We start from the raw sequence: 27,056 nt of genomic DNA on the forward strand, positions 1-27,056 counted from the left end.
TAGAATACAGTAATGGTCTGGTGGTCAGTCGCAATTTGAAATTTTTACAAGACCTGAGTCATACTTCTGGAGGCGCTGTCAGAGCAAACTGAAGCAGAAGTCACGAGGAAGCAAATTCTTCCTGATCCACACTAAGTCTGAATTTCCAATTATGAAAAATTTGTCTTGTTTTTTTTAAGTCCTATGGTTTTGCTTGGACGGATGGTCGTATGATCATGTGGTCTAGCTTTGATCTTTTATACTTGTTACATCCTTTGTATAAAAGTCCTTGCTCATAAGACTTGACCGAGGGTCCAGGAGGGCCGCTGGAGGACGGGAGGGCTGCCTCCCTTTGGTGGTTCTAGATGTATTTTAACCTGCGTGGAAAACTCCTGAGTAAGCTGAAGACCAGAACCGGCTAGTGTTGTGATAAATCTCGGGGGATGAAACTGATTTTTCCAGGTGTTTATCAGTGCATTAGCTGCATCAAAATATGTGAAGATCTTTTGGAAAATAAAGACTCTTGAGTCTTCTCCCTGGAGATTTGGATTCAGTAGATTTGGAGTCACACCTGGGAATCTGCTGTCTAAAATCTTCCCAGGGGATTCTGGGGATGGCCGTGACGATTTGGGACTCTGGGTTATGTTGTAGTTACTCAGCACTCTCTGTCGATAGAGACATAGCTGTGTACGTATGTATGTGTGTGTGTGCGCGCACATATGTGTTTATATACGAGGAGAGCGTTTCCGAAGGTCGTACATGTCACTGCTAACAGTGCTTTCCTCGGAGGGGTGGAACAGGGTGCTGACTTGAAGTGCTTTTCACTGTCTATCTTTTTCTGCTGTTGTACATCTTTTACTAGGTAGGAATCTTTGAGGGGAAAAAACAGTAAAAGTCTGTACCATTTTTTCCAGGATGTAAATAGAAGGGGAAAGTAGTAATAGAACGCCATATGTGACATTCTAGATGTTAGATATGTATGTATATAGTGCTATAGTAAAATGTCTGGAAGCCACAGCCACTGGGATCTCTGAGTTACAGTAGTCCTGTGATGTTCAGCTTCCTTCTTTATGCTATCCTGTATCAAAAAAGGAAGAAAAAGTATTACCACTCACATATGTGAATTGGAGCGCGTATATTTCTTGAGCACTGGCTCACAGCATTGAGAAGCAGCTCTGAGCAAGTTGGAGACCTACCACCATCATGGAATTTGCTATTAGAGAAAGTGATCCTCTGTGTAAAGAAAAAACATTATGGTATCAGAGTGGGTGAGAAAGTGTCTACGGATTTAGTTCACTAATGAGCTTGGCTGAGTTTTGCTTTAGAATAAGGACGCTCAGTCATATTTTGATACCTAAATTTTTGAGGATTTGAGCTTAGCTTATTAATTGTGTTGCAGTGTGGGTGGAAGATTGCTGTGTTCTGTTATTTGCAAGGTTATGATGTCTTCACAGTAAGAGCAGGCTAAATTAAATCCGTTTCTCTTTTGCAGCTGTTAAATTTGTGCGAGGCTGAAGATTCCGCTTTAACAAAGCTGCCCTGTTATAAAAGCCTGCCATCGCTTGTACCTTTGCGAATTGCAGCATTAAGTAAGTGAACAGAAATCTGCTTGAGTTACTCAGTACAAAAGTGAAAGGAGACGGTGGCCTTTTTTTTGTTGTCTAATTTTTCTGGCTTTTTGTGGTCTTTTTAAGTTAGAATCAAAAAATTGTATATTTATCAAACTGTGTAATGAGATGTCAACGGATTATATAGATTTCTAGGGCTTAAATTTATCACTCTATAGTAAGCAATGGAATTTATAGTAAACTCTTTATGCTACATTCTGTTAAGAATCTAATATTCTGGCTTAAGAGAGTTGTCGTGCCATTCATATATTGCCATCTTCATCCAAATCAAAGTATGTAGTAAGATACACTGACCTTTCTGGGCTTTGTAATGCTTCAGAAGCGTTTGGGAATCCTGCCGTGTCGGCCTTCGTGAGGCACGGCAGTTACCATTGTTAGCACAGCAGTTGTGCAGTTCAGGAGGATGTGCTGTATCAGGACGTGCCCTCGTGCTTAGAAACCCTCGTCCCCCCCTTGGGGGGAGGGGTAAATAAATACCCCAAACAAGTGTTTTTATTTGACTTTGTCTCTTGCTTTGTTGATTTTTAACCACTTAATAAAATGTGAGAGCCCTCCTTGAATTAGAAGTAGGGGAGCTGAGAGGCAGACCGTAATACCTGGGCTTGAGGGTGGGGCTGGGCTGTTGAAGCGGCAATTCAGAGAGCAGGAGATGCACCACAGGGATGTGGGTCAGCTTCTCACTTCTCCTGCTGGGGTTCCTCTCTTCAGGGTGCCTCTCCTGCATTCCTGTTAGCTAACAGGGGCATCACTCTTGCTGTCTCTTAAACTAACATATAGAACTTGGGTTATGTCCCCCTTCCTAAGAATATGTGCATTTGCCAAGCCTTGAGCCCCGCCAAGTTGTGAGGAGGCTGCCTGATTAGACATGGGTAGTGGAGAGCAGCTGGGCTGTGTGTCTGTTCCCTTCATCCCCGGGTCCCAGGCCATGCCCTCTGCGTTAATTCAGCGTGCGTCTGCCTGCAGGTGAGCCCTGCTCTCCCCCGCTGAGGATGTCTTGGGGGCAGGGGTGTCAGTGGGGACTGTTTTTTCTCCCTCTAGTCCTTCCCCCTCTGGACAGTGTAAGATTTATTCTGGCTTTTCTGGCAGGCTGTTGACTTGACTCCTAGATAAGAGTGAGCATGTGTGTAGAAGACCACGCGTCCTTTTGTCCTTCTCAGGGCCACATACTAGGAAGGAGAGCTAGTGATTCATGTTTTTTGTTGCTTGAGAAGAGCCTTTAGACAAGGAAATTGTTCATATATTTTTCAGATTAATAATGAAATTGTATTGGTTTCTCTCCCTCAAGATGCGCTTGCTGCGTGCAATTACCTCCCTCAGTCCAGAGAGAAGATCATCGCCGCACTCTTCAAAGCCCTCAACTCCACGAATAGTGAGCTCCAGGAGGCCGGAGAAGCCTGTATGAGAAAGGTGAGGGCTGGGTGAATTCTGCACTGAGTTCTTCCTGTTCACCTTGTCTGTGTGCCTGCAGGTCTGTCTGTGGTTAATACACACTGCGTTCTTACAGTGTCTCTACCTGTTTCATAGTCAGACTGAGCCTTTTAAAATATTAAATAGTAATGACCAGTCTTCCTCATTTCATCATAAACTTCTGCAATAAATGTGGTTACTGTTTCATTTTCCCAAGGGAAACTTGTGAATTAGAGTTACTAGTTCCCAAACTTGCTGCTGGAGTCGAGTATGAGTTCCATTCTCTCGTAAAGTCTGTTCTGCTCTCTGTTTTCCTTTGTAACCTTCCTTTTTTAATAGTTTTTAGAAGGTGCTACCATCGAGGTAGATCAAATCCACACACACATGCGACCTCTGTTGATGATGCTGGGGGATTATCGAAGCTTGACACTGAACGTTGTGAATCGTCTGACATCAGTCACCAGGCTCTTCCCAAACTCCTTCAATGATAAATTTTGTGATCAAATGATGGTAAGCCAAATGTATGTAAATGTACTCTATGATAAACCTGAAAATTAATTTAAATTATTTTTTAAAATAAGTAATCCATTTACATGGTTTAAAACTGAAAAGGTGTAAAAAGGTCTACTGTGAAGTCTCCTGCTCATCCTCATCCTCCAACCACGGCCTTCCCCTTCCGGGAGACAACCAACGTTAACGGTGCCCCTGTACCACAACATCATTTCACGTCAGGACAGAAAGTGCTTCTTCCTTCTGTTTTATGGCTGCGTGATATCTCATTCTGTGGACATGCCATGATTTCTTTAGCCATTCCCCCACCGATGAACATCTAGATTGTTCCAGTCCTTGGCCATTATAGACAATGCAATGAAAAACTTGTAAGAACTTTAGAAGTCCTTTGGGTTTTTAGAATTACCAAGGAAATAATTATGCAAATAAAAGATCTGTTTGACAATGTTTAAACTTGAAGTGTAAGTCAAGGAAGGAGGATTTCAGCTGTTAGCTTTCTCTTGCATTTTGTAAATAGACATTTGTAAATAATTTGTTACTTCACGATTTCATGGTGCATGACTGCAGGCGTGCATGTAGTTTTCGTGCTTATGTTTCCCAAGTAGCTTTTGGCCATTTCGATGTTTTAGGACATAGAGGTGTTGTTTCTGGTTTTGGTACACCTTTCCCCAGCTGTAGACGGGAGTGGGTAGATAGGTAGATATAGATGTAGTGTGCATGGAGTGTAGATACACGAATATGTGTACGAAAACCACACAGCTTTTCCCCTCACATACTGATTTCTTCATAGCTACAGACACCTAAACAGTGAACAAGGACCAAAACACCCAGCTGGGAATTGATAGTATGATGATTGACCCTAGAAGTTGTAAGTCGTGCCCCGATAGTAGAGCGTAAGGGGAACAAAGTTCGTAAGTGGATTTTCCAAATTGGAAGAGCCCTTAAGCCTCCGCACACATGTACTATACACACGCCTACCAGCTTGCGGGCATCAGGCGCTCATGGGTGGGGCTAGAGTGCACGGCATTGTGTTGACTGCTAATCAAAGCACGTCAGACACACACTTTATCTTACACCCTCTTACAGCCCTCGGTGCTTTCATATATGAGATCTGTGCCTGTGTCCTAAAATGTCCTCATGTTTTATATTCATCTCTTTTGAAACATTACAGTCTGTCTCTTCCCTCTGTCGGCTGTCATTTCTTGCTGCCTTTGCATGCCTGCCTGAAGCAACTTTGTCTGTTTTTTGGTGTTTTTTTTACCCCAAATCTAACCCTTCGTATCTGCCGTGAGCTGGAATCATTCAATAAACATTGTTATCCAGAGTATTTAGAACAGCTTGAAGGTTTCTCACTAAGGCCAGGAGTCTTTTGTCCTGAAATAAAGTACGTGGGTTTTGCGTTTCTAGTTTCTTCGGAGATTTTAACCCTTCTCTGGCATTATAGTCGCTCTCTGAGTGGTTGAAGTCCTCTGAAAGCAGAGAGTGTTGATGCTCTTGATAAAGAACAATCGAAGCTACTGTTGCAGAGCCGTTTCCCTCTGGCGCCCGCCTCGCCCCAGCCCAGCCTGGACCGGAGCTGATGGGGCTTTTGCGTTTGTGGCTCAGGTCCTCCTTACGTAGCCTGGGCTGCTCTGCTCTGCCGGGTGCCGTGGTCAGGGACACGTTCGCCCTTAGGTGGCCGTACTCCTGAGACGTGTGCTCAGTCACTGGGCCTTTGGTTTCTCCCAAAGCCTATGATATGCTCTGGAGGTTAACAGCTCAAGCCTGCAGCTTAATTTTTAAGAGATAAGACACCCTACTCTGTGGGGTGGGCATTCATGAAAGCTGCTGAAAATTTTCCTTTCTTAACATTTGAACTGCTTGACATTTGATCTTGAAGCCTCTTATGTGGCTAGTTGTTTCTGATATCTCCTTATTGAACTAAAAGTGAAATTTATGTACCAGTTGGCATTTTTTTCCTTTGGGGAACCTAAAAGCAGAATGAATGGTAATGCAGCTGGCTGTTTTCTCCACCTTTAATTTTATGACTCTCGTATCTTTGGTCTGAATAGCTATTCTAATAAGATACAGGTTTCATATAGTGTACATAGTTTGGTGATATCCTTCAAGGAATTTTACTGGTGACACGTCAGTTTAGTGTTCTTAGTTTCTTTGAAGAAATGTGCATTTTAGTGTTTCTCAATAAGTGTTCCTTGGAACACTGGCCCCCCAAGATGTAGATTTTCCATGAAAAGCAGTTCATTGGCTAAGTAAGTTGGGAAACACAACTTAATGTATTCCCCTCTTGAAGTTTTACAAGGTCTCTAGACATTAAAGGCTCAGGGAAAAGTGTTTAGGTGTATTTCAACCGTCCGTCCCCAAGCCTGTTTTACCGTGGAGCCCTTTTTAAAGCAGCTTGTTAACTTCCTGCCGGGCAGCAGTGTTTTGAAGAACAAGTTTGGACAGTCTAGGGTAATGGGTAGTTCTCTTATTTGGATGCTCTTGTTGTGGTTTTAGCTGTAGGCTCTGACTGCTTGTCTGCCCGGTTTCCTGGACGTGGGCGGGAGCCTGGCTGCCACATGCCCAGTTCAGGCCAGAGTCACTCTGGGCTCACAGATCTTGCTCATGCTGTTAGAGCAGAACGCAGAGTCGTACCACGGAACGATTGCCCTCATTCTGCACAGAAGGGGATTGCTACCTATTTGCACTAACTTGCATGGCCTCTGACCAAATGGGATCCATGCCCATATCACTAGCCCATTCCCCTGGGTCCCCCTTGTGCCCACTAATCCTCAGCCACAGCAGCCACTGTTCTGTTTCTGGCTCAGGGCCTTGTCCTTCCTTTTCTCCAGCTGGAGCACTCTTCGCTTATGCTTCTGGCTTGTCTGTCTCAGCAGGGCCCTCCCTGACCTCCTCAAACCTCATCTAAAGCTGGTTCCTGGTATTCTTTCACGATTCTTAAACCATAATTGTTCACACAGCAGGCACCTATGTGTTTTACCTTGTTTTCCCCACTGAAACCTGAGCTCCACGAGGACAGGGACGATGTCTCCTTGTTCACTTCGCTGCCCCAATGCCTAGCATGGTGCCCAGCTCATCACAGCACACACTGAACAGCTGCGATGCACACTGACCCAGCAGTAAGGTGACCGTAGTAATGATGGATGGAGCAAACTCCTGATGTTGGAATGGCCGGGTTTCGAGACGTTTTCTGTTGGGTCAGGGTAAATGCAGCCTTTCTATTTATAGAACATAAAAAATGCCAGTTCTTCTCATCACTACTTTGATGGTTGTGCTCTTTCAGTAATAGAAACACTGCTCTTCTCACATTAAATATGATGGAAATTAGTGATTACCTATGAGTTTTCCCCTAAGAGCAGCCTTTTGGAATTGAAATGCTCCTGTTGTAAGGAAAAAATGTCTAAGGATGTATTTTTTCAACAGCAACATCTGCGAAAGTGGATGGAGGTGGTGGTCCTCACCCATAAAGGGGGCCAGAGGAGCGACGGAAACGTGAGTGACTTGTTTGTTTCTGGGAGGGCACCCCTGCCGTGCACTGCTGTTATCACTGTTCATATTGGAGCAATGCGTTCAGTTAAAACACCGGTCAGAAAGCTAGTTCTGTATGGTTATAATCTATGTAAGTTGTCAAACGTATTTTATTAGCATTACATTTTGCTTTTATTTCTCTTAATTGTTGAACGTTCCTTTTCATGTTTCTTTAAAATATCTCTTTTGTTCACTTTGATATGACATTTTTGTTGATGAGAATTCTGGGAAGGTTGCAATGTTAGTATTTCAATTTTACTCATTTTGCTTTAAAGTGTATAAAGTGTATTTTCTAGACTGTTCTTGGCAGCTGCTGTGTGCATGGTAGTGCATTCCTCGGCTGTTTTCCATTGCTTTTCATCATCATCGCCTCATAAAACCAAGTAGAGACTTTAGGACTTACTAAAACATTGAGGAGAATGTAATAAAGCATCACTAAATATTGGCATGTCTGTTTTCTAGGTCTGAATCCCCCACCTCAGTGTTTGCCAGAAGTCAGATGGCCAGTACTTCAAAACACATTTTTATGGTTTTGAGGGAAAACCACTTTAGTTAAATCTTTTTAAGAATCTGATGTTGGTCGCTAAAGCCTTTGTTTCTTAAAAATGAATGGTTCTTGCTGTTTTGAATCTAATCTCATTTGTATATATTAATATTCTTTCAAAATATTTTTTAAGTCAATGATGTCCTGTCAGTGGGATAGTGTTTTCCCTAAGTTCCTGTTCCGCCTGGTGAAATTGTACAGCAGGATCCTGAGGAGGGAATCCTGTAGCTCTTCAGAGGCATCATTAACGTGGCTTTTTGTCTCCTGTGCCTATTTGTCAGATGCTGTGTTTCATCCCAACTTGGTTTTTTTTTTTTTTTTTTTTTTTTTTGGCTTTATTATGCTTTGTTTTGACCATTCTGTGTCAAGGTGTTTTGTTTACATAAGTCTTGTTTCCTGCTGCTTCTAAACAGCCAACTAAGCAAAACTAAACCAGGATTTTAAACTTTTTTAGGAGTGTTATGCCATCCATGACCTCTTTGAAGGTTTGTTATTTATATATGCAGGAAAAAAAATAGGGACTCTTGGTGGGAAGAGCAGAGCGTGTTTTAAGAGCCTCGGCTCTTGGGAGCAGGTGCAGGTCCTCTGTGCTTTTCCTCCCCATCTCTCATCTCTTAGGTATTTCGCTCTAGATTTTATATTTGTTTTTATAATAAGCTGTTACTTCTCTGAAACACATAGCCAGTTCTAGAATAAACATTTAAAAACCTAGTGGGTAGATGAATGACTTGCATTAAATCAGAGAGGTTTCATGAACTTTTCCAGCAAGTTCTTTGGAGGGCTTTTTACGGGGCTGGAGGACATCACATAGGGGATGGAGCCATGGGCACTGGGAGGTCCTTGAGCCCCTGCTGAAATGTGCTGGTCATCATGGGAATGTATTCCCTGGGCACCTAGGAATGTCCAGCTGCAGGAGGTTAGGCCGCAGGTCTGAACTCGGGGGCTGTGGTGTTTGGGGTCCACAAGCCGCCTTGCCTTGGCACAGGTCCAAGCTGCCTGTCTCCTCTTGAGCTCTGATCGTTTTTCGTGGATGCTGTACAGGATTGGGAATGGGTCTTGGAAAGTAGTGTGTTCCTATTTGGTTAAAGACCCCAATAACATTGCCGAATTGAGAAACTAGACTGAAGACTTGTTAAATAGTTGACTAAAAATAAATAAAAGCTCCTCTGTAGTGTCAAGTACCCTCGATGATCAGAGCTTTGCATCCTCCTCATGTTTAGGAGAGTTTGCCTGATGAGCATTGAACTCACGGGGGAGAACTCATGACCACCTGTTAGGCCGTGTCTGCGTACACACACACGCACCCACACCCATATGCATACACCCACACACCCACAGCTTCACTTCACGAGGTAACCCAGGTGTCTGGTGGGTGGTGTCAAGGCCTGTGGGTTGTTGTGAGTCTGGGGGCCTCAGACATACCTAATTGGTGGGGCTTAAGCTCCTAGTCGTAGTAGTCTTCTAACTGTAACTGGGAAAGAGAGGATTTTTTTTAATGTCTCAGCACTGCACATAAAATCTTGAATTATTCTAAACAAAACAGTTTTTTAAATGTATTTGCATACAACAAGGTCTTACAATTTCTTTCCCTAGACAAGAAATCCGAAATTCCTGTTTTTTACATTTGGTTTAGGGAAGGGATACATTCTATTCAACGCTCTGAGAAGGGCTGTTTGACGTCTGAAGGGTGGAAGGTGCATTTTTTGCTGTTGAGCATTTGTTAATTATTGTGTGCTTTCTGATAATTGTCTTTACTGTCTTGTTTACCCCAATAATCCTTACTGTGTATGAGTATATGGGACGTTTTTATGTCAATAACATAAATAGAAAAAAGATGATTTTCCTCCCCATCCTCAGGAAAGCATTTCAGAGTGCGGGAGATGTTCCTTGTCTCCATTCTGTCAGTTTGAGGTGAGAACAACCTATTAAAAGTCAGTTTATGACTTGCAATGTGAAGAACAGTTTATATTTTCTTTTCTTTTCTTTTCCTTTTACCTTTCTGTTGCTTTTTTTCATGCTGTAATTTTTGTTTTGGTTCAGCCTGCCATGGAAGGGGTAGAGGTGAGAATTTCAGTGGAGGCGCAGGAGGGGGTCGTTGTCGTCTTTGGTTTTGCTGTGACTTGTGGTTCTGTGATGGACAGAGTGCCTTGTGCCCTTGAGTGCGGTGAGCCGTATTGTCTGTCTGTGGCGGAGTTGTATCAGTACCATTGCTGTGAACTGTCCGGATGCCACGCATGTTTTCTATTAGGACGTTTTAAGCAAGATTCTAAGTTCTTTGGTTTTCTACATGTTAGAAGTGCCATATCGTAATACTATTTAAGATTCAATTGGATTTTGCTATCATGATGTTCGTATGAACTCATACATCTCAAAACCTCTTGAGAGGAAACTCCACAAAGAATATGTTAGACCAGCTAGAAATTGAGAGGAGTTACATTTTCTTTCCTATGACTGACTGCCTGCCTGCCTTGAATTTAAATCCGCATTGCCCCCTGCACCCAGTGTGCGTCTCTCCCCACTGCGGGAGACACAAACACAGTCAGACTCCGAGCTCTCCCTCTTCTGTAAAATGGGGATGGTAAGGTCTGTCATTCCCGTCTTCCGGAGGTGTCATGAAGACCACAAGAAGGCATTTCTTGACAGTGCTTTGAAAACGAGAGCCATTAGAAAAGTACCATTATTAGAATATCATTCTAATTTTGGGATGCAACCTGCTCTGTCTGAAGACTTAAAAACACCGTAAAAGGAGCGCTCTGGAGGTGGGATGGGGCAACGCTGAGCTAATTTTTCTCACTTCTTACCCATCTCACTGTTTCTCCTTTTGGTTTAAAGAGGCATTTTGAGAAGAATCTCAAATGCTGCTGCTGGGACGGGGTCCCCAGGACTGGTGTTATCATCCCCATTTTACCGTGCTCCGAGGGCCGGTGTCCGTGCACACCCTGAGCTGTCCAGTCCGGGCGTCTTCCCGGGCCTGCGGCCCTGGAGAGTTCCTTTGAATTACAGACGCAAAACCGAGGAACTGAAACTGAATCCCACAGTTGGAATGACACTGAGAGCAGTTGACCACTGAGCTGCCAGCACATTAAGAAGGGCCAACTTCTTGCATTTCCCATTTTTCACATTCAGTATAGCGGTTTGTCAGCTTAGTTGACAAATACTCAGTTCCATGGTCAGTCATTTATTTATGTTGATCGTTAGTCTCCAGGGTAAATACTTGTGTTTTTTGAGGACTTTTTCTGTGCTAAGTTTTGAGGGCAAAGGAAGTCTGTGCCCTCCGAACTTAGTGTGTTGGGAAGACCCCATGATGTCACAGCCAAGTGAGGGAATCCTGACACGCTCAGGGCCATGGGCATGAGCATCCCCTCCTCCGTGAGGGGCTGGCCTGGGCCGCCGATCAGGTCGCTGCCAACACTTGTCAGTGTACGTGGACACAAACACACAGTCACGTCAGGTACACGCTCAGCCCCGCTCCCCTCGTTGTCAGATGAAATCTGAAGGCCGAGGGCAGTTAGTTTCCTTAGGCCACAGCTGTCATCTGAGATTGGTAAGTTGTGGCTTTTTACATGTTAACCCTGCTTCCGTTGGCTAGCCTTGCGAATGTAGCTAGACTGTAGCAGGGTCTGTAGTAATTTTGATACCTCTAGCCAGCAAAATTAATTGGCCTATTTTCTGATTTCTGATTTTCTTCATCAGGAAATGAAAATTTGTTCGGCAATCATAAACCTTTTTCATCTGATCCCGGCCGCGCCTCAGACCCTGGTGAAGCCTTTGTTAGAGGTCGTGATGAAGACAGAGCGGGCGATGCTGATAGAGGTGATGGGCAGGCTCGGGGCTGATGCTCCTTCTTCCTCTGTCTGTCGCCTAGCATGTTTTCTCTTTGTTATAGTTTAGATGGATTAATACAACAGTATAAAGATGTTAGATTCTGCGATTTGCTCGTGGTTGTTAGTGGACTGCAGTTCTTGGGGAGAAATGCACACTCCTACCGCGTTAGGTTGGTGGACCCTGAGGAGATGGAGTTTTCGCCATGTTTTCTAGGCTGGCAGTCCGTTCAGAGAGCCTCTGATCAAGTTCCTGACGCGGCACCCCTCGCAGACGGTGGAGCTGTTCATGATGGAAGCAACGCTGAACGACCCCCAGTGGAGCAGGATGTTCATGGTGAGGGCGCGGGGGCCGGAGTCGGCAGCCCCGCCGTCTGCGTCAGCCAGCGTGCTCTGCAATCTGAGACTCTGTCGCTGCTCAGTGCCAGCCTTTATTTTCCTCTACTGTATTTCACTATTAGGAACATCATTGCATGTACGAAAAGTTCAAGTCGAAGAGCATCCCTCTCTATAGGGTTTTGGTGGTGGTAACAAATGAATGAACTGCTAGGATTATAGAAATCGTTATCATGAAGTATGATTACTGTCTAAAAAGCATTTTTAAAACAGATGCTTACATAATTTTTTTTAATCCTGCCTAGAGAGATTTAGAAAGCACCTTAGAGTTTATATCATCTATATCTGTATCTCTGTCACTTTGTGAGTTTTGATTAGCTTAAAACAGCTTGTTTTTGTTTTGTTTTCAGAGTTTTTTAAAACACAAAGATGCCAGACCTCTGCGCGACGTGCTGGCAGCCAACCCCAACAGGTTCATCACACTGCTGCTGCCCGGCGGCACGCAGACGGCCGTGCGCCCTGGCTCGCCCAGCACCAGCACCATGCGCCTGGACTTGCAGTTCCAGGCGGTGAAGGTAGCGTCTCTTCAGTGAACACCTAAAATCTTCAACTTCAGTTGAAGCGCAGAGAGAACCCTGTCAAATTACCGAATTGTCTCTTCTTTGCCAGATCATAAGTATTATAGTGAAGAACGATGACTCCTGGCTGGCCAATCAGCATTCTCTGGTGAGCCAGTTGAGACGCGTGTGGGTGAGTGAAACCTTTCAAGAAAGACACCGGAAGGAGAACATGGCTGCCACAAACTGGAAGGAGCCCAAGCTGCTGGCCTACTGTCTGCTGAATTATTGCAAGTGGGTGCTTCTGTCGTCTTTGTGTCAAGTGACTTGTTCCATCCAGTAAGCTAAGCTGGAGCCTCTTTCATAACTTGTGCGTGGCTGTGGTTCATGGGGTGTGTAGTAGTCAAATTTGTTGTAGAGAAGGGACTATATATAGTTTTGAGCTGTGTAAAAGGCAAGTCAGAGATGATACATGTTATCAAATTTGCCATAATCTAACCTGTTTCCTTTCTTTGACCCTTCAGGAGGAATTATGGAGATATAGAATTGTTGTTCCAGCTGCTCCGAGCCTTTACTGGTCGTTTTCTCTGCAACATGACATTCTTAAAAGAATATATGGAGGAAGAAATTCCCAAAAACTATAGCATTGCTCAAAAACGTGCCCTGTTTTTTCGCTTTGTGGACTTCAATGACCCCAGCTTCGGGGATGAACTGAAAGCCAAGGTGAGTCCCAGCATTACGCAGTAGAAGCCACGGGCATGGGAGCTAATTTTCTAGGGAACCAAGAGTACCATTCATGTTCTGCTGTCTTGGTTGATACTTAAATAGTAGTCCCGACTGTTTATGAGGAAGATGCCATTGTTGAGAAAATTGAGGCAGATCCAGCGGTGAACCAGTCTTGAAAAGTAGTTTGCTAATTTCTTGTTTGTCGAAAATGACTCGTTTGCAGTAAGAAGCGTAAACCAGGCCGACATCTCTTTTCTTCAGGTTTTTAACCTACCTTTGTAGTGGACCATCTGAACACAAGTCAGGATGATTATGTGCACCCATGGTGCAGTGTGACCAAGGTGGTGGTCCTGCCGACCTTGTTAAAGAAAGAAAGAGCATGGCTTCATTGTCCTTCTCCTTCATTTTTTAATTTTTTTGCAGGTTCTGCAGCATATCTTGAATCCTGCTTTCCTGTACAGCTTTGAGAAGGGGGAAGGAGAGCAGCTCCTAGGACCTCCCAATCCAGAAGGCGATAACCCAGAAAGCATCACCAGTGTGTTCATAACCAAGGTGGCATGACTAACAACGCATTGGCATGAAAAGGAGCCTGACATGTGAATGAGTGTGTGTGTGTGCACGTGCGTGTGTGTGCTCGTGTGTGTGAGAGAGAGAGAGAGAGAGAGAGAGAGAGTTGGGTTCATTGAAGTAGGTTTATTTCCCTAAGGCTTTTAGTTTTCTTTTTGAAGATTGGCCCTGAGCTAACATCTACTGCCAATCTTGCTCTTTTTGTTTTCCCTCCCGAAAGCCCCCCAGTACATAGTTGTGTATCCTAGTTGTAGGTTCTTCTGGTTCCTTTGTGTGGGATGCTGCCTCAGCGTGGCTTGCTGAGTGGGGCTAGGTCTGCGCCCAGGATCCGAACCAGCGAAACCCTGGGCGACCAAAGCGGAGCGCGCAAATGGAACCATTCGGCCATGCGGCCGGCCCCAGGCATTTAGTTTTCATGATTACATTAGTTTATAGCAGAACATTATATTATAATTGCTACTAGTGAATTTTTTAAGGCAGCCTCACTTTGGAATGAATTAACTTTTCTATATTAATAGATTCCAATGAAAAAGAATTTATCTCAATGAAAATTCAGATATCCAAGTTATTTTGTAAAAACCCCTATTGCTGGTCAATAGATTTGTGATGTTCTGTTTTCCTCTTTGGCTTTACAAAAGAATCTACTGAAAGCCAGTAAGTATATTGGACTTGATCCAGTTGCCCCTGTGACCCTATGTTGCCAAGTTAATGAATCATGGTTATGGTGGTAGTAATGTCTGACGTTAGCTTAGGTTTTAAGGTCTCTGTGCGTTTTACGGTAGCGTTTCCAGCTTGCACTGGAAGGTCTCTTGAGTTAACATTTCCTTGTCGGTGCCCGCACTGTTTCTCGCAGTGCATCGGCTGTCCTCTGCAGGCTGGGCTGCCGGCCCTCACTCGTGGGTGTCGTGTTTGCCTTGAGTGTCCTGTGTTCACGTTGTTAGAGTGCTGTGAGCAGTTGGCATTCCATGTCTACAGTGTGGGCTCCAGGGGCTCTGGTAGAGGTGACCACCGAGTACACACCAACACTCTGGAAGGACACAGCTGCTTTTCTCGCCTGTTCTGCCCTGGGGTCTAGGCAGAGGGGACTGTTGTTCATGTTGGCAGCTTACGGGTCCTTAATAGTCTTTGTCCTTTAAGATGGACCTCCTTCCTGCAGTTTTGACCCCACCCCACCCTCTGGAGGGAATGAGAGCTGAGCCCAAGGGATTATTTTCGATCTGCATACTGCCATTTACCTTATTCTGGGCGACTATGGGAGGTGGTGGCCTGCACGTGGCCCCTTCCCCAGTGCTGCCCTCCAGGCTGTGTCTTCTGGATCGGAGGCTGCTGGGGCAGCGCAGGTGAGGAGCTGGACTTGAAGCGTTGGATGAGCAGAAATGGCCCTGGGCGGGCTGGAGACGCTGGGAGGGCCCCCTGGGAATCAGCAGATGCAGAGAGAAGACTTAGGGGGCGAAAGGGACCCTGATGAAAGCGCAGTTGTGTTGGAGGACTTCAGTCTTTGAGACCTTCCCGTAGATGGAAATAGTTAGGCTACTTGGTTGAACTGAGTGGTACAGTGGATAGATTTGGTTCAATAGAGACAGTAGGCTGTTCCTTAAAGAATGTACTTTTTTTTCCTATAGCCACCAAACACATACAAAAATCTATAAGATACTTGGTAACGTAGAAAACTATGACAAGTTTTTAAAAACAGAGATTTTTTTCCCAGGGTAACATTTTCTGATCATAAAACTGAAAAATAAGGCCTAGATAATGATAGTGGACCAGGAAAGAAAAATCTCAACTACGGGGAAGTTAAGAAGCTCAGTCCTGAATCATCTTGTGTCAAAGAGGACGACTTCCTTTTCCACCGCAAGCCCCTTCACCCACTGCATTCTGCCTTCTAAGTCTGACCTTTTTTTCAGCATCGAAATAAATTCAGTGAGTTTCTAAATCCATATGTAGTAAGGAAAATCAATGTGACGTCGACTGTGTCATTGTAAGACTTCAGGTATATATAGGGTTTGTGTGTGTGTGTATTTTTTGATAAAAGTTTAAACTTGCCATATGACCCGTAGTAGGTAACACAATTCAAAATCAGAACTGAGTTCCTTTCTGCTTCTCTTTCTCGGCAGGTCCTTGACCCGGAGAAGCAGGCGGACATGCTGGACTCCCTGAGGATTTACCTTCTGCAGTATGCCACGCTGCTGGTGGAGCACGCTCCCCACCACATCCACGACAACAACAAGAACCGCAACAGCAAGCTGCGCCGCCTCATGACTTTTGCATGGCCCTGCCTGCTCTCCAAGGCCTGTGTGGATCCCGCTTGCAAATATAGCGGACACTTGCTTCTGGCACACATCATTGCCAAGTTTGCAATACACAAGAAAATTGTCCTTCAGGTACTTTGCGAGGCTCCCTCCTGTCCACGTGACGTTCACATGTATTTCTAACATGTACACATTGCTCCCTCGTATGATCACAACTTCCCTTTCCTGTTTTCTTTTCCCAGTACCTTTTAAAAATGCGTGTCTCTGCCATCCTATAAACGCAGTGAGGCCTCTCGTGATTACTCCTTCTCTCCTTCCTCTCTGGTCACTGCCCTGCTCTCTCGTTCCTCTGCAGCCTTGCTTTTGAAACAACAAAATGCCTCCTTTGTCCACTCACGCTCCTTTACGCATTGCGTTCTGCCTTCCAGTCAGCTGTTCCGTTGACAATGTTTTGGTCAAGGGCCCAGCCCACTCCTTAGCTAAAGGGAGTAGGTACTTTTGAACCTTCGTCCTGTCAGCCCTCTGCTGCGTTGACGAGCTCAAGCATGTCTTCCTTGTGTCTCTCAGTGGGTTAGGCTTTGATGTCAGGCATCCCGGGTTTTGAGTTTCATTTCTTCCATGTACGCGTTCTGTGGCCCTTGGTGATTTAGTTTACTGTCTCCGTGCAAGAATTACAGGTAATGATACACTTAACTGCTCAGCCTTTCTGTCCTGTTAAGTGATTGCTGATAAGTGATCGCTTCTGTTCTATTTTGTGAGTCACTCCTCATTATTTTTCTCTGATCACTCCCTCTTGTGAACTTCTGTGGTGCCAAACCCCAGACCCAGATAAAGCCAGTGGCCTCTCAGATAGCACCTCCCACAGGTGCTTGAGATAGAAATAAAGTCTCTGATTGGCCTCGCTCTCCCCCAGTTGTCCCAGCCAGATAGCTGGGGGGCTGCCTGTGATGCCCTCTTGTTCTCCCCAGCGTCCAGGCGTGGGCAAGTCCTGTTGTTTCCAACACCCTTCCTGTCCCCACCATGCTCAGTAGCAATTGGGTGGTCTTTGTGTTCCCATGACCTTAATTACATCAGGCCTTCGGCTCTCACTTGACCTCTTGCAAGACTGCCTCTGACAGTGGTCCTGTTCACTACATTCTCCATGCTGCGTGTACCTCAACTCATTTCCGACTACTTGTACTAGACACGCGATCCCTGCCCTGAAGGAGCTATGTCTTACTCATCTTTGTGTACTCCACCCTAGCCTAGCATGGCACAGAGTAGGTGCTCAGCAATATTAGAATGAACGTGTTCATTGATCAAAACTTAATGAAAGAGAAAGCAGCTAACTGCTTCCTAATAAGAGCGCCTTAGGAGTTTTTAAAAAATTGTTCTGCAAAAATACTCTGCCTTGGTTCTAAGTGATTTTTATCTTGTTTTTTAAAGCCTTCATTCTTATTTAAGAATCTCTTTCCCGTTTTAGGTTTTTCACAGTCTTCTCAAGGCCCATGCAATGGAAGCTCGAGCAATTGTGAGACAAGCGATGGCTATTTTGACTCCGGCAGTACCTGCCAGAATGGAGGATGGGCACCAGATGCTGACCCACTGGACAAGGAAGATCATCGTGGAGGAGGGACACACGGTCCCTCAGCTGGTTCATATTTTGCACTTGATAGTGCAGCATTTTAAGGTTTGTGGAAATGCTGTAGATGGGTGTGTAATGCGTTTTCAGGCATCTGCTTTGAACTTGTGCCTCTTTCATTTCCTGCAATAAGGTGGTCATTCATCTTCTAGTAAAGGTATTTCTGGTCCATTGATTACTACATGTATGTGTGTGTGTGTGTGTGTGTGTGTGTGTGTGTGTGTGTGACTTTATCAGCATGGGAGTTGCTGTAGTTTAGAGACTGTGTCTCAGGTGTGTGCTTGTTTCTGTCTAAGACTGCGTTTTTCTTGTAACTGCTCAGCGGACAGTGAATGCAGGTGAGTTGTTACTTTGGGAGCTCATCATTGTTAACTTTCGATTTTGATAACTTGTCTTGGAAATTTGTTCATGTCACTGGCACCTCCTCTAGCCAAATCACCCACTTTGTTGGATTTATTCATATGTAAATATTTCTCGTAGTTTTGGGCAGAGGAGAAAGGATTGAGTTGAAAGCTAATTCTTTTACAGACAGCTCTTTCAGAATTGGAAATTTGCTTCTTGGTATGGCTAAATTTTTATGACATCAAGTCTAAAGGTTGATCCATGTGACTAGACCTGACTACCTAAGGAGAATTCAGTTTCAATATTTTTTTAAACATGGTACTAAAAGGCCAAAATAGACTTAACCGGGGTGGGGTGGGTGATAAACACACATAGACTTACATAGGACAGTGAGAATTTCCTTGCTTAAGTTACGATTCAGAATTCTTGAGCAGGAATTTGGGTCGTGTGTGTGTTGGGGCCAAGGTGGGTAGGGGGTAAGTTGGGTAGGGTGTGTGTGTGTGTGTGTGTGTGCATATGTGTGTGTACGTCCCGGAATCACGGTGCAGCATCCCCATGTGACACTGGCCCCCCCGCAGGTGTACTACCCGGTGCGCCATCACTTGGTGCAGCACATGGTCAGCGCCATGCAGAGGTTGGGCTTCACACCCAGCGTCACCATTGAGCAAAGGAGGCTGGCCGTGGACCTGTCTGAAGTCGTCATCAAGTGGGAGTTGCAGAGGATCAAGGACCAGCAGGTAGGGGTGTCGACCCTCTCGTGTTGTCCCTGGTTGTGTTCCCTATACTCCTCCCTAGAAATCAGTCGAATCAAATGTGTGTGCGTGTTTTTTAAGCCGGATTCAGATATGGACCCAAATTCCAGTGGAGAGGGAGTCACCTCTGTCACATCCATTAAAAGAGGCCTGTCGGTAGACTCCGCGCAGGAGGTGAAGCGCTTTCGGACGGCCACGGGAGCCATCAGCGCGGTAAGGCTGTGTGCACGCGCCGGCGGGCTTGCTTTCACAGGTTCTGCGCTTCCTCGTGGAAGTTCGTTCATTTAGTAAAACTTTGAATGTGGGTTCAGTGCCCAGCACCGTGCCAGAGGGACAACCGGGAGAGGCTGCGCTCCACAGATAGAAACATGTTCCTCGCTAGAGGTGCTTCCCAAGTTAGCAGACACGCTTTCCTGTGCGCCCACTTAAAGCCACAGAGTTCCCATGGTAATGGTTAATGCCCTGCAGAAAGGCATCAAGAGAAACTCTTTGAGGTAAAAAAATTAATTGAGAACATGCTCCCATGTTGTGTTCAGTTTTTACGAAGACAGTGTGTCCTGTTTTGTTTGGAGGGCGGCCGCCAAGAGAGCCCTGGGGTGCTCACTCTCCTCACCCCTTGCAGAGGTGGCGGCCCTGTCACTCTGTATGCCTAAGTTGAACTCTCCCCCAACCCCTCACCATTCCTCCAGAATATGCGGCTCCTGCCTCCACCCTGTGCTCACCTTAGAACCCTGGAGCCCTCTGCAATTTATCCCTTTACTTCTCTCCGCACTTCTGGTGGAGAGCAAGCCCTGTCACCCAGCCACCAATACCACCCGCCTCTCTCGTCGCCGCCCTCACCATCGTGGTCCAAGCCCCACCGCCTTGCCCGGATTCCTGACACTGCCTCCCAGTTCTTCACTCCTTCTGCTTTTGTCCCTCTTTGATACATTTTTCACAAAACAGAGTGCCAAAAAACTTTCTTTTCAAAATGTAAGTCGGGGAAGCTGGGTGAAGGGTACATGGACTTCTGTACTGTTTTTGTAACTTCTTGTGAATGTTATCATTTCAAAATCAAAACTTTACAAACCATGAGGTCTTTGCCCTCACCAAGCCCTCCCCTTGACCATGGCCTCTCAGGCCTGCGTGACCTGGCCCTGTGGGTGGCCTCCTGTCCCTTGTGCACGATGCTCCAGCCACACAGGCCTTTCCTCTGCTTCAGAAGTGCCCCAGCTTCTCTGCTCACTCAGGACATGTCCACTGGCACTTGTCCTCACCTGGAGCAGCCTTCTCTCTCTCCTCTCTCCTCGTGGTGGCTGCCTCTCAGGCTGACGAGCTACTTTGATGTCACCCTTTAACTTCCTGGAGCACACCCCCTTTCCGTCTTGAGCACATGACCCGTTACTTTGTTTACTCCTTGTCTGCGGAGGCCGCCCCTGCCTCTGGTGTCCCTGGCGCCCAGAGTCGTGTCAGCCCCTGAGAGGACTGGTACTGTTAGCTGGCTGCACGGTCAGCGCCCTGTGGGGAACGCGCTCTTGAGCTGCTCCTCCTGCCCGTTCTAGGTGTTCGGGAGGAGCCAGTCGCTGCCTGGAGCGGACTCCCTCCTGTCCAAGCCCATCGATAAGCAGCACACAGACACCGTGGTGAACTTCCTCATCCGAGTGGCCTGTCAGGTGCGGCATCCTGAGTGTCTTAACGTTAGGGATTCTTCAGAACGAGTACTACTTAGTAGACTCCAGAAGATTATCTGTGACAGTTTAGTCAAAAAAGACATAGACAGGCCCGCCCGGTGGCACAATAGTTAAGTTCTCATGCTCCACTTTGGTGGCCTGGAGTTTGCTGGTTCAGATCCCTGGCATGGACCTACACATCACTTATATGTGGCAGGCGTCCGACGTATAAAATAGAGGAAGACGGGCACGGGTGTTAGCTCAGGGCCAGTCTTCCTCAGCAAAAAGAGGAGAATTGGCAGCAAATGTTAGCCGAGGGCTAGTCTTCCTCAGGAGGAAAAAAAAAAGACAGGGTCTGAGAACTAGTTTAGTCACTTTTGTACCATATTCCATTGATTTCCTGAAATGCTAGTATTTCTGAAATCTGCCTGTGTCTTATAATTGATATGACTTTTTAAAAACATTTTTTCTTTTAGCAGTTATAAATTAACCATGTATCTTATGATTAGAAGCATCTTGGCTTTGGCAAAACATGGTAGTTCTGTTATCTTGGGTAAATTATTTAACTTCCAAATTACCTCTCTCATAAAGGTCCTGGGGTGATGCAACCTACATAAATTATATACAACATTTAGTGATTTAAATGCTTTATAACTTGTGTTTACTTACCATTCAAATCAAAATATATTCTCATTAGAGTTCTTGGGAATCCATTTCTGAAAATTTTCATTTTTATATTTCAAAAAACGTTGTAAATGAAATTTTCATAAGTATATTTTTTAATTTGGGAATCTTAAGCTTTTATAATTACTGAACAAAATAGTGTATTTTGCAATACTATTGAGGATTTCCAAGTACTTAAAAGAATCTGAACTGTTCATGCAGTACTTTCTTGTGTGCCGCAGTGTGCCAGGCACAGCCTGGGGGTCCAGTGGGCAGGACCTCAGGCCCTGCTCTCGGGGAGCCTCCTGGCACTAATCACACAAATGAGTGCAGACTGACCCACTGCAAGGGCGGGGGCTCCAGTGACCCAGAGACGCTGAGTCGAGTCGGGTGGGAGAGGAGGTGGCCGCGACGGGGAGAGCTGGGATGCGAGGGTGTGGGGCACAGGCGAGCAGCAGTGTCACGAGAATGACTGTAAACATGTACACAGCGGAATGTGGGCTTGAACGTGAATTTCCAGGTTAACGACAATACCAACACGGCGGGGTCTCCCGGGGAGGTGCTTTCTCGTCGCTGTGTCACTCTCCTGAAGACCGCCTTGCGACCGGACATGTGGTCCAAGTCCGAGCTCAAACTGCAGTGGTTCGACAAGCTGCTGATGAGCGTGGTGAGTGTGCGGGTCTGCCGCTCTCTCCTGGGCCCGGGGCTGGGCCGCCGAACCCCACTTGTCCATTCCCTTAGCCAGTCATGGCCCCTCACTTCATCTTCGGGCCACTGGTAAGGAGGAGGGAGTGTCGCTCTTGGAAATGGGTTTGAAACTTCAGCTCTACTCCCAGCCCCAACTACAGTTAGGCGTTTTGAAAACATAGTTCTCTTGCTTTTCAAAGTCTCATTTCTTAAACTGACTTATTGGCTAGCTTAGTGTAAACCTTTTTAGTTGACTTACGCAATATCCTTTAAAATAAACTTGAATTTTTAAAACAGATGGACATATAACTTGTTATTGAGCACTGTTTAGTCAGGTATCAAATAGCCCCAAATGCTGATTATTTGCTGGGGTTTTTTGTTTTGTTTCTGTAAAAACCATGATACTGGGGCCGGCCCAGTGGCGCAGCGGTTAAGTGCGCGCGTTCTGCTTTGGTGGCCCGGGTTCGCCGGTCCCCATCCCGGGTGTGGACATGGCACTGCTTGGCAAGCCATGCTGCGGCAGGCGTCCCACATATAAAGTAGAGGAAGATGGGCATGGATGTTAGCTCAGGGCCAGGCTTCCTCAGCAAAAAGAGGAGGATTGGCAGTAGTTAGCTCAGGGCTAATACTCCTCAAAATAAATAAAAAAATGATACTATGATTTTCTGATGATCCTATAAGTTTCTGGAGGTTGGAAACCTATTGTAAGCATTTATTTTGCATTGCAAAAACTAACATTGTTGCTTAAGTTTTTTGAAAGGTTCCAAAGCTTACCTGTGCTATGAAAACAGTGGGATTGGGCTCCCTAAATCTGCTGCACATGCTTGGGGTCTGGTTTGGTGCCTAACGTCTCGATTTTCTGTGGGTTTCCTTCCTCTTTTTCGCTTTGAAAGGTCAAATTACTTTCCTGTCAAGTGCAGGCACAGTTGAATCAAGCTTGGCTATAAGTTGACAGCGTCTGTCACTTAACAGGCTGACATTTTCTTAAAGCAATGTGCCGTGCTCACAGGGAACTTCACCTTTTTCCCATAATCCATAGTAAGTGAGAGATTTTGCCTCAGAACCCAGTGCATATGCATGGCACATATACCAGGCACCTGTGTGTCTAAGCCACAGAAACAAAAGTTTCATGAAGCTCTACTTAGCTTTACTACAAACCATGCACTCTGTTTTCTATTTCATTCAGTTTTTTCTTTTTTTAATGCTGGTATCATCTATTAGATTGATTTCATGATACACAATTTCAAAGATACTTTCTTTCAGAGCGGTATTTGTATTTTAACCAAAAAGATGAAAGAAGACTAGCAAAATTCATTGCAGTAATTGCCTTTTTAGACCAGATTTTAGTGATTTTCACAATTTTAGTATTGAATATTAATAATTTTCATGAGCTTTTAAAAAGATGACTAAATATTTAAAGCAAATTTATTAAAAGAATCATTATGAAATCCTGTATTAATAAAACTTGGTGGTCACATGTTTTTAGATGTATTATATATTCATTCTTCAGTGGTTTTTTACCTCGTTTCCAAATACCTAATGGCACATTGTTTTAAATTTTGCCAGATTTATGTGTCTGTAATTCAGTGCACTGGAGTCTTTATTTCATCTGGTGTGGCCCGTGTTCTCTTTTCCAGGAGCAGCCTAATCAAGTTAACTATGGAAATATTTGCACGGGACTGGAGGTGCTGAGTTTCTTGCTGACTGTTCTCCAGTCTCCGGCCATCCTCAGTAGCTTCAAACCCCTGCAGCGTGGAGTCGCGGCCTGTATGACGTGTGGGAACACCAAAGTCTTGCGAGCGGTCCACAGCCTCCTCTCACGGCTGATGAGCATTTTCCCCACAGAGCCGAGTATGTGACCTTCTCCACCGGTGCCTTGCTTTCCGAGGGGATGGGTGGGCACAAAGCTTGTTGTCTGAGTGTGCTCATCCTCCAATCACTATATTGAGCGTTTTGTCATCCCACTTTCCTTTGTACTTTCAGCCATTCTTTAAAAAAAATTTTGACATAAAAACTTAATGGCAGTAGCCATCACGTTATGTTTTTTGTCTGCTTTGGAAATGCAGTTCTTCATCAGCTAAACGTTGCTGTTCCCTTGACGTATTTAAAGGGAAGTTAGGTCAAAGTATTTTGTCAAATGTTGAACAGTTGACAAGATCAAATTTTGGCACATTGTAAACAAGTGTATTTAGAGTGTGCTCAGGTAAGGTGTGGTGAGAGAAAAGGTTGTCACTTAGCTCCATAAAATAGGAATGGCCCGGAGATGAGCACCTCATCCTGTGAGAGACGTGCCTGAGCCGGTCACCGCAGAGCCCAGCCACTAAGGCTCAGTCCTGGTGTGAGGGTACTGAACGTCCCGGTGCCTGGACAGGCCTGAGAGCCAGACCACGGAGCTCAGGTTCTCACTCCCTTTTCAGGCACTTCCAGTGTGGCCTCCAAGTACGAAGAGCTGGAGTGCCTCTACGCGGCCGTTGGGAAGGTCATCTATGAAGGACTCACCAACTATGAGAAGGCCACCAACGCCAATCCCTCCCAGCTCTTCGGTGAGTGTGCGTCTGTCTTGATTTTCCCGGCAGTGGTCCAGTTCAGCATCCATCTGTCTGTGCTTGCCGGATGAGCTTGGCTTTGGGGAAAGGCTCAAGACGTTGGGAGGAGCTTTGAGCTGATGAGTTGTTGAGGGTGTCTGTGTGTGGCCTGGTGCACACAAGGCCACAGTCCCCTGTGGTCCTTGAGGTGAACGACCCCCACCCCGCCCAATATCAGTGCTTCCTCTCATCTTCCCGCCTCAGCCTCAGATGCAGGATTTGGCTGTGAGAGGAATTGCTCCATGTTATGTGGGTCCTGCTGACCCAGTTTTACACTAAATACAGAGATGCTGCTGACGCAGTGTACAAATATGTAGAATTAGTGCCTTTCACAGTGTGTTCACCTGTCGTAAGCCGCTCACAAGGCAAGAGCTAGTGCCCGTCTGCTTGGTGAGGCTCTGGCTGCACCACGTGGAAGGGGCCAGTTTCTCAGGTGACCGGGGCAGCTGGATGGCTTTGGCCTCCAGGTGCCGGGAAGTCAAATGTGAAGCTACTTACTCCGCTTGTTGTGAAACTCACATCTCTAAGTGGGATTAGACTTGCGGTTGGCAGCTCTGAAAATTTTTCTCCTTTATTACATATTCGTTATATGCAACTTTGAAAATACAAATGAAGGAAAGCTAAATAAAAGTTACCTGTAAGCCTCTCTATTTAGTAACAGTCACTCTTAACATTTTGGTGAGTCTGTCTTTTTTCTGCACACGTGTAGATACATATACAGATAGCTCTTGCTGTGCAAACACTTGTGTCTGCATTTGCACACTGATTACATTATCTTTTAATGAATTTCGTGCTCTCCAAACTCTTGCTACTCGCTATCTGAAAGTCAGGAGCCAGATAAATTTGGTTAAAATGGTCCCTCATTAGCCAAGCTTGCTGTCTCTCTTCTGGAACTAGATAGATTTGGATAGCGAGGAATACTTGTGTGACTTTTTTTTAAGTGGGATCATACGGTAGATCCTGCTTTACAACCTCGCTTCCATCACAGCGTAGCTTGAACTCTTGTCTTGTTAATTCTCCAGAGGCCTCTCTTTGAGAAGAGCTGGCCACCGTTGCTTCCCTCCTTTAAGGGTGACAGCAGACCGGGGGCAGCCTCTGGGCGAGTGGCCTGGAGAGGTGGCCACACGGTTCTCGCCATGCCAGAGCCCGGCCTCCATTACTGACGTCTCCTCGGGAACAGCCAGAGCACGTTCCCCATATTCGTCGTCATTATCACCGAGTGTCAGTAGTTACTTGTGGAATCACATTGTCCATACGTTGACTGCTCTCCTGAGAATCAGCCTTTCCACAGAGCACGCCTGGAATTTTCCAAATCTAGGTTGATAACAACCGTAAATGGCACATAAATCCCCTTTTATTGTTCTATGATGTAAGCCACTAGTACAAATTTAAAATTTGATGTGTAGCTCAGCGTCAAGATATTTATAAAAATGCCAGTTATGAAACGTAAAATTGTTTTTTCATAGATTCAGTGTTCATGTTCTGATGTTAGTTTTGCTGATTTTTATTGATCTTCTGCACTTTTTCAGAATTAGGTGCAAATTAACTTCTAAAATATTTGTCATGTCTAAATAATCTAGATAAACACAGAAAGGACTTTCTTCCCTTTTTTCCCCCCAAACATATGGTGGGACCAAAAACTTCACTTAGGGTGGTTTGCCATCACCTAACGATAAAATCCGGAACTGAAGGGCAGAATGTTTCCACTGAAGCCCCAGAATCACTTCTCATGCCTGATGATGCCGATCGTGAATTAAGAATTAGGAGTGAAAATAGAGTGCTTCACAGTGTAGTATATGCCATATGAAAGCTTGTAACGTTGACATTTGGGATTAATCTCTACTTTTGTGAGAAACGGCACATTTTTAAACATTTTAAATAGCACACTTTTTAAAACTGCTCAGTTGTTTTTTTTTTTTTTAATTGAGTTAATGATAGGTTACAATCTTGTGAAATTTCAGTTGTACATTAATGTTTGTCAGTCGTGTTGTAGGTGCACCACTTCACCCTTTGTGCCCACCCCCACCCCACCTTTCCACTGGTAGCCACTAAACTGTTCTTGGTCCATAATTTTAAATTCCTCATATGAGTGGAGTCATACACAGATTATCTTTCTCTCGCTGGCTTATTTCAGTTAACATAATTCTCTCAAGGTCCATCCATGTTATTGCAAATGGAATGATTTTGTTCTGTTTTGCAGCTGAGTAGTATTCCATTGTATATATGTACCACATCTTCTTTATCCATTCGTCTGTTGATGGGCACTTAGGTTGCTTCCACGTCTTGGCTATTGTAAACAGTGCTGCAGTAAACATTGGGGTGCACAGGACTTTTGGGATTGCTGACTTCAGGCTCTTTGGATAAATACCCAGTGGTGGGATGGCTGGATCGTATGGTAGTTCTATTTTTAATTTTTTGAGGAATCTCCATACTATTTTCCATAGTGGCTGCACCAGTTTGCATTCCCACCAGCAGTGTATGAGGGTTCCTTTTTCTCCACAACCTCTCCAACATTTGTTGCTATTAGTTTTAGATATTTTTGTCATTCTAACGGGTGTAAGGTGATATCTTAGTGTAGTTTTGATTTGCATTTCCCTGATGATCAGCGATGATGAGCATCTTTTCATGTGCCTATTGGCCATTCGTATATCTTCTTTGGAGAAATGTCTGTTCATGTCTCCAGCCCATTTTTTGATTGGGTTGTTTGATGTTTTGTGGTTGAGTTGTGAGAGTTCTTTATATATTAAGGATATTAAGCCTTTGTCAGATATATGACTTGCAAATATTTTTTCCCAGTTAGTGGGTTGTTTTTTTGTTTCAATCCTGTTTTCATTTGCCTTGAAGAAGCTCTTTAATCTGATGAAGTCCCATTTGTTTATTCTTTCTATTGTTTCCCTTCTCTGAG

The 27,056-nt window shown here is 45.0% G+C and overlaps 1 protein-coding gene across 11 annotated transcripts in view; it reads left to right on the forward strand.

Annotated features, from left to right (window-relative positions):
• TRRAP (transformation/transcription domain associated protein) overlaps positions 1–27,056 on the forward strand; it is a 117,214-nt gene that overhangs the window by 45,157 nt on the left and 45,001 nt on the right. For 6 of the 11 annotated variants that reach the window (XM_070484186.1, XM_070484190.1, XM_044747309.2 and 3 more), the window contains exons 28-47: positions 1,472–1,568; positions 2,893–3,014; positions 3,354–3,524; positions 6,948–7,016; positions 9,454–9,507; positions 9,637–9,657; positions 11,290–11,409; positions 11,635–11,754; positions 12,164–12,328; positions 12,423–12,604; positions 12,835–13,033; positions 13,460–13,588; positions 15,718–15,984; positions 17,315–17,521; positions 18,394–18,552; positions 18,649–18,780; positions 20,109–20,219; positions 21,400–21,546; positions 23,204–23,417; positions 23,984–24,109. In XM_070484186.1, the coding sequence (XP_070340287.1) occupies positions 1,472–1,568; positions 2,893–3,014; positions 3,354–3,524; positions 6,948–7,016; positions 9,454–9,507; positions 9,637–9,657; positions 11,290–11,409; positions 11,635–11,754; positions 12,164–12,328; positions 12,423–12,604; positions 12,835–13,033; positions 13,460–13,588; positions 15,718–15,984; positions 17,315–17,521; positions 18,394–18,552; positions 18,649–18,780; positions 20,109–20,219; positions 21,400–21,546; positions 23,204–23,417; positions 23,984–24,109 (2,812 nt within the window). The remainder of the gene's footprint in view (positions 1–1,471; positions 1,569–2,892; positions 3,015–3,353; positions 3,525–6,947; positions 7,017–9,453; positions 9,508–9,636; positions 9,658–11,289; positions 11,410–11,634; positions 11,755–12,163; positions 12,329–12,422; positions 12,605–12,834; positions 13,034–13,459; positions 13,589–15,717; positions 15,985–17,314; positions 17,522–18,393; positions 18,553–18,648; positions 18,781–20,108; positions 20,220–21,399; positions 21,547–23,203; positions 23,418–23,983; positions 24,110–27,056) is intronic. The other 5 variants (XM_070484191.1, XM_070484194.1, XM_070484195.1 and 2 more) reach the window with 2 other exon arrangements.

Source organism: Equus asinus, chromosome 14, assembly GCF_041296235.1.
Source record: "Equus asinus isolate D_3611 breed Donkey chromosome 14, EquAss-T2T_v2, whole genome shotgun sequence".
Taxonomy (NCBI): domain Eukaryota; kingdom Metazoa; phylum Chordata; class Mammalia; order Perissodactyla; family Equidae; genus Equus; species Equus asinus.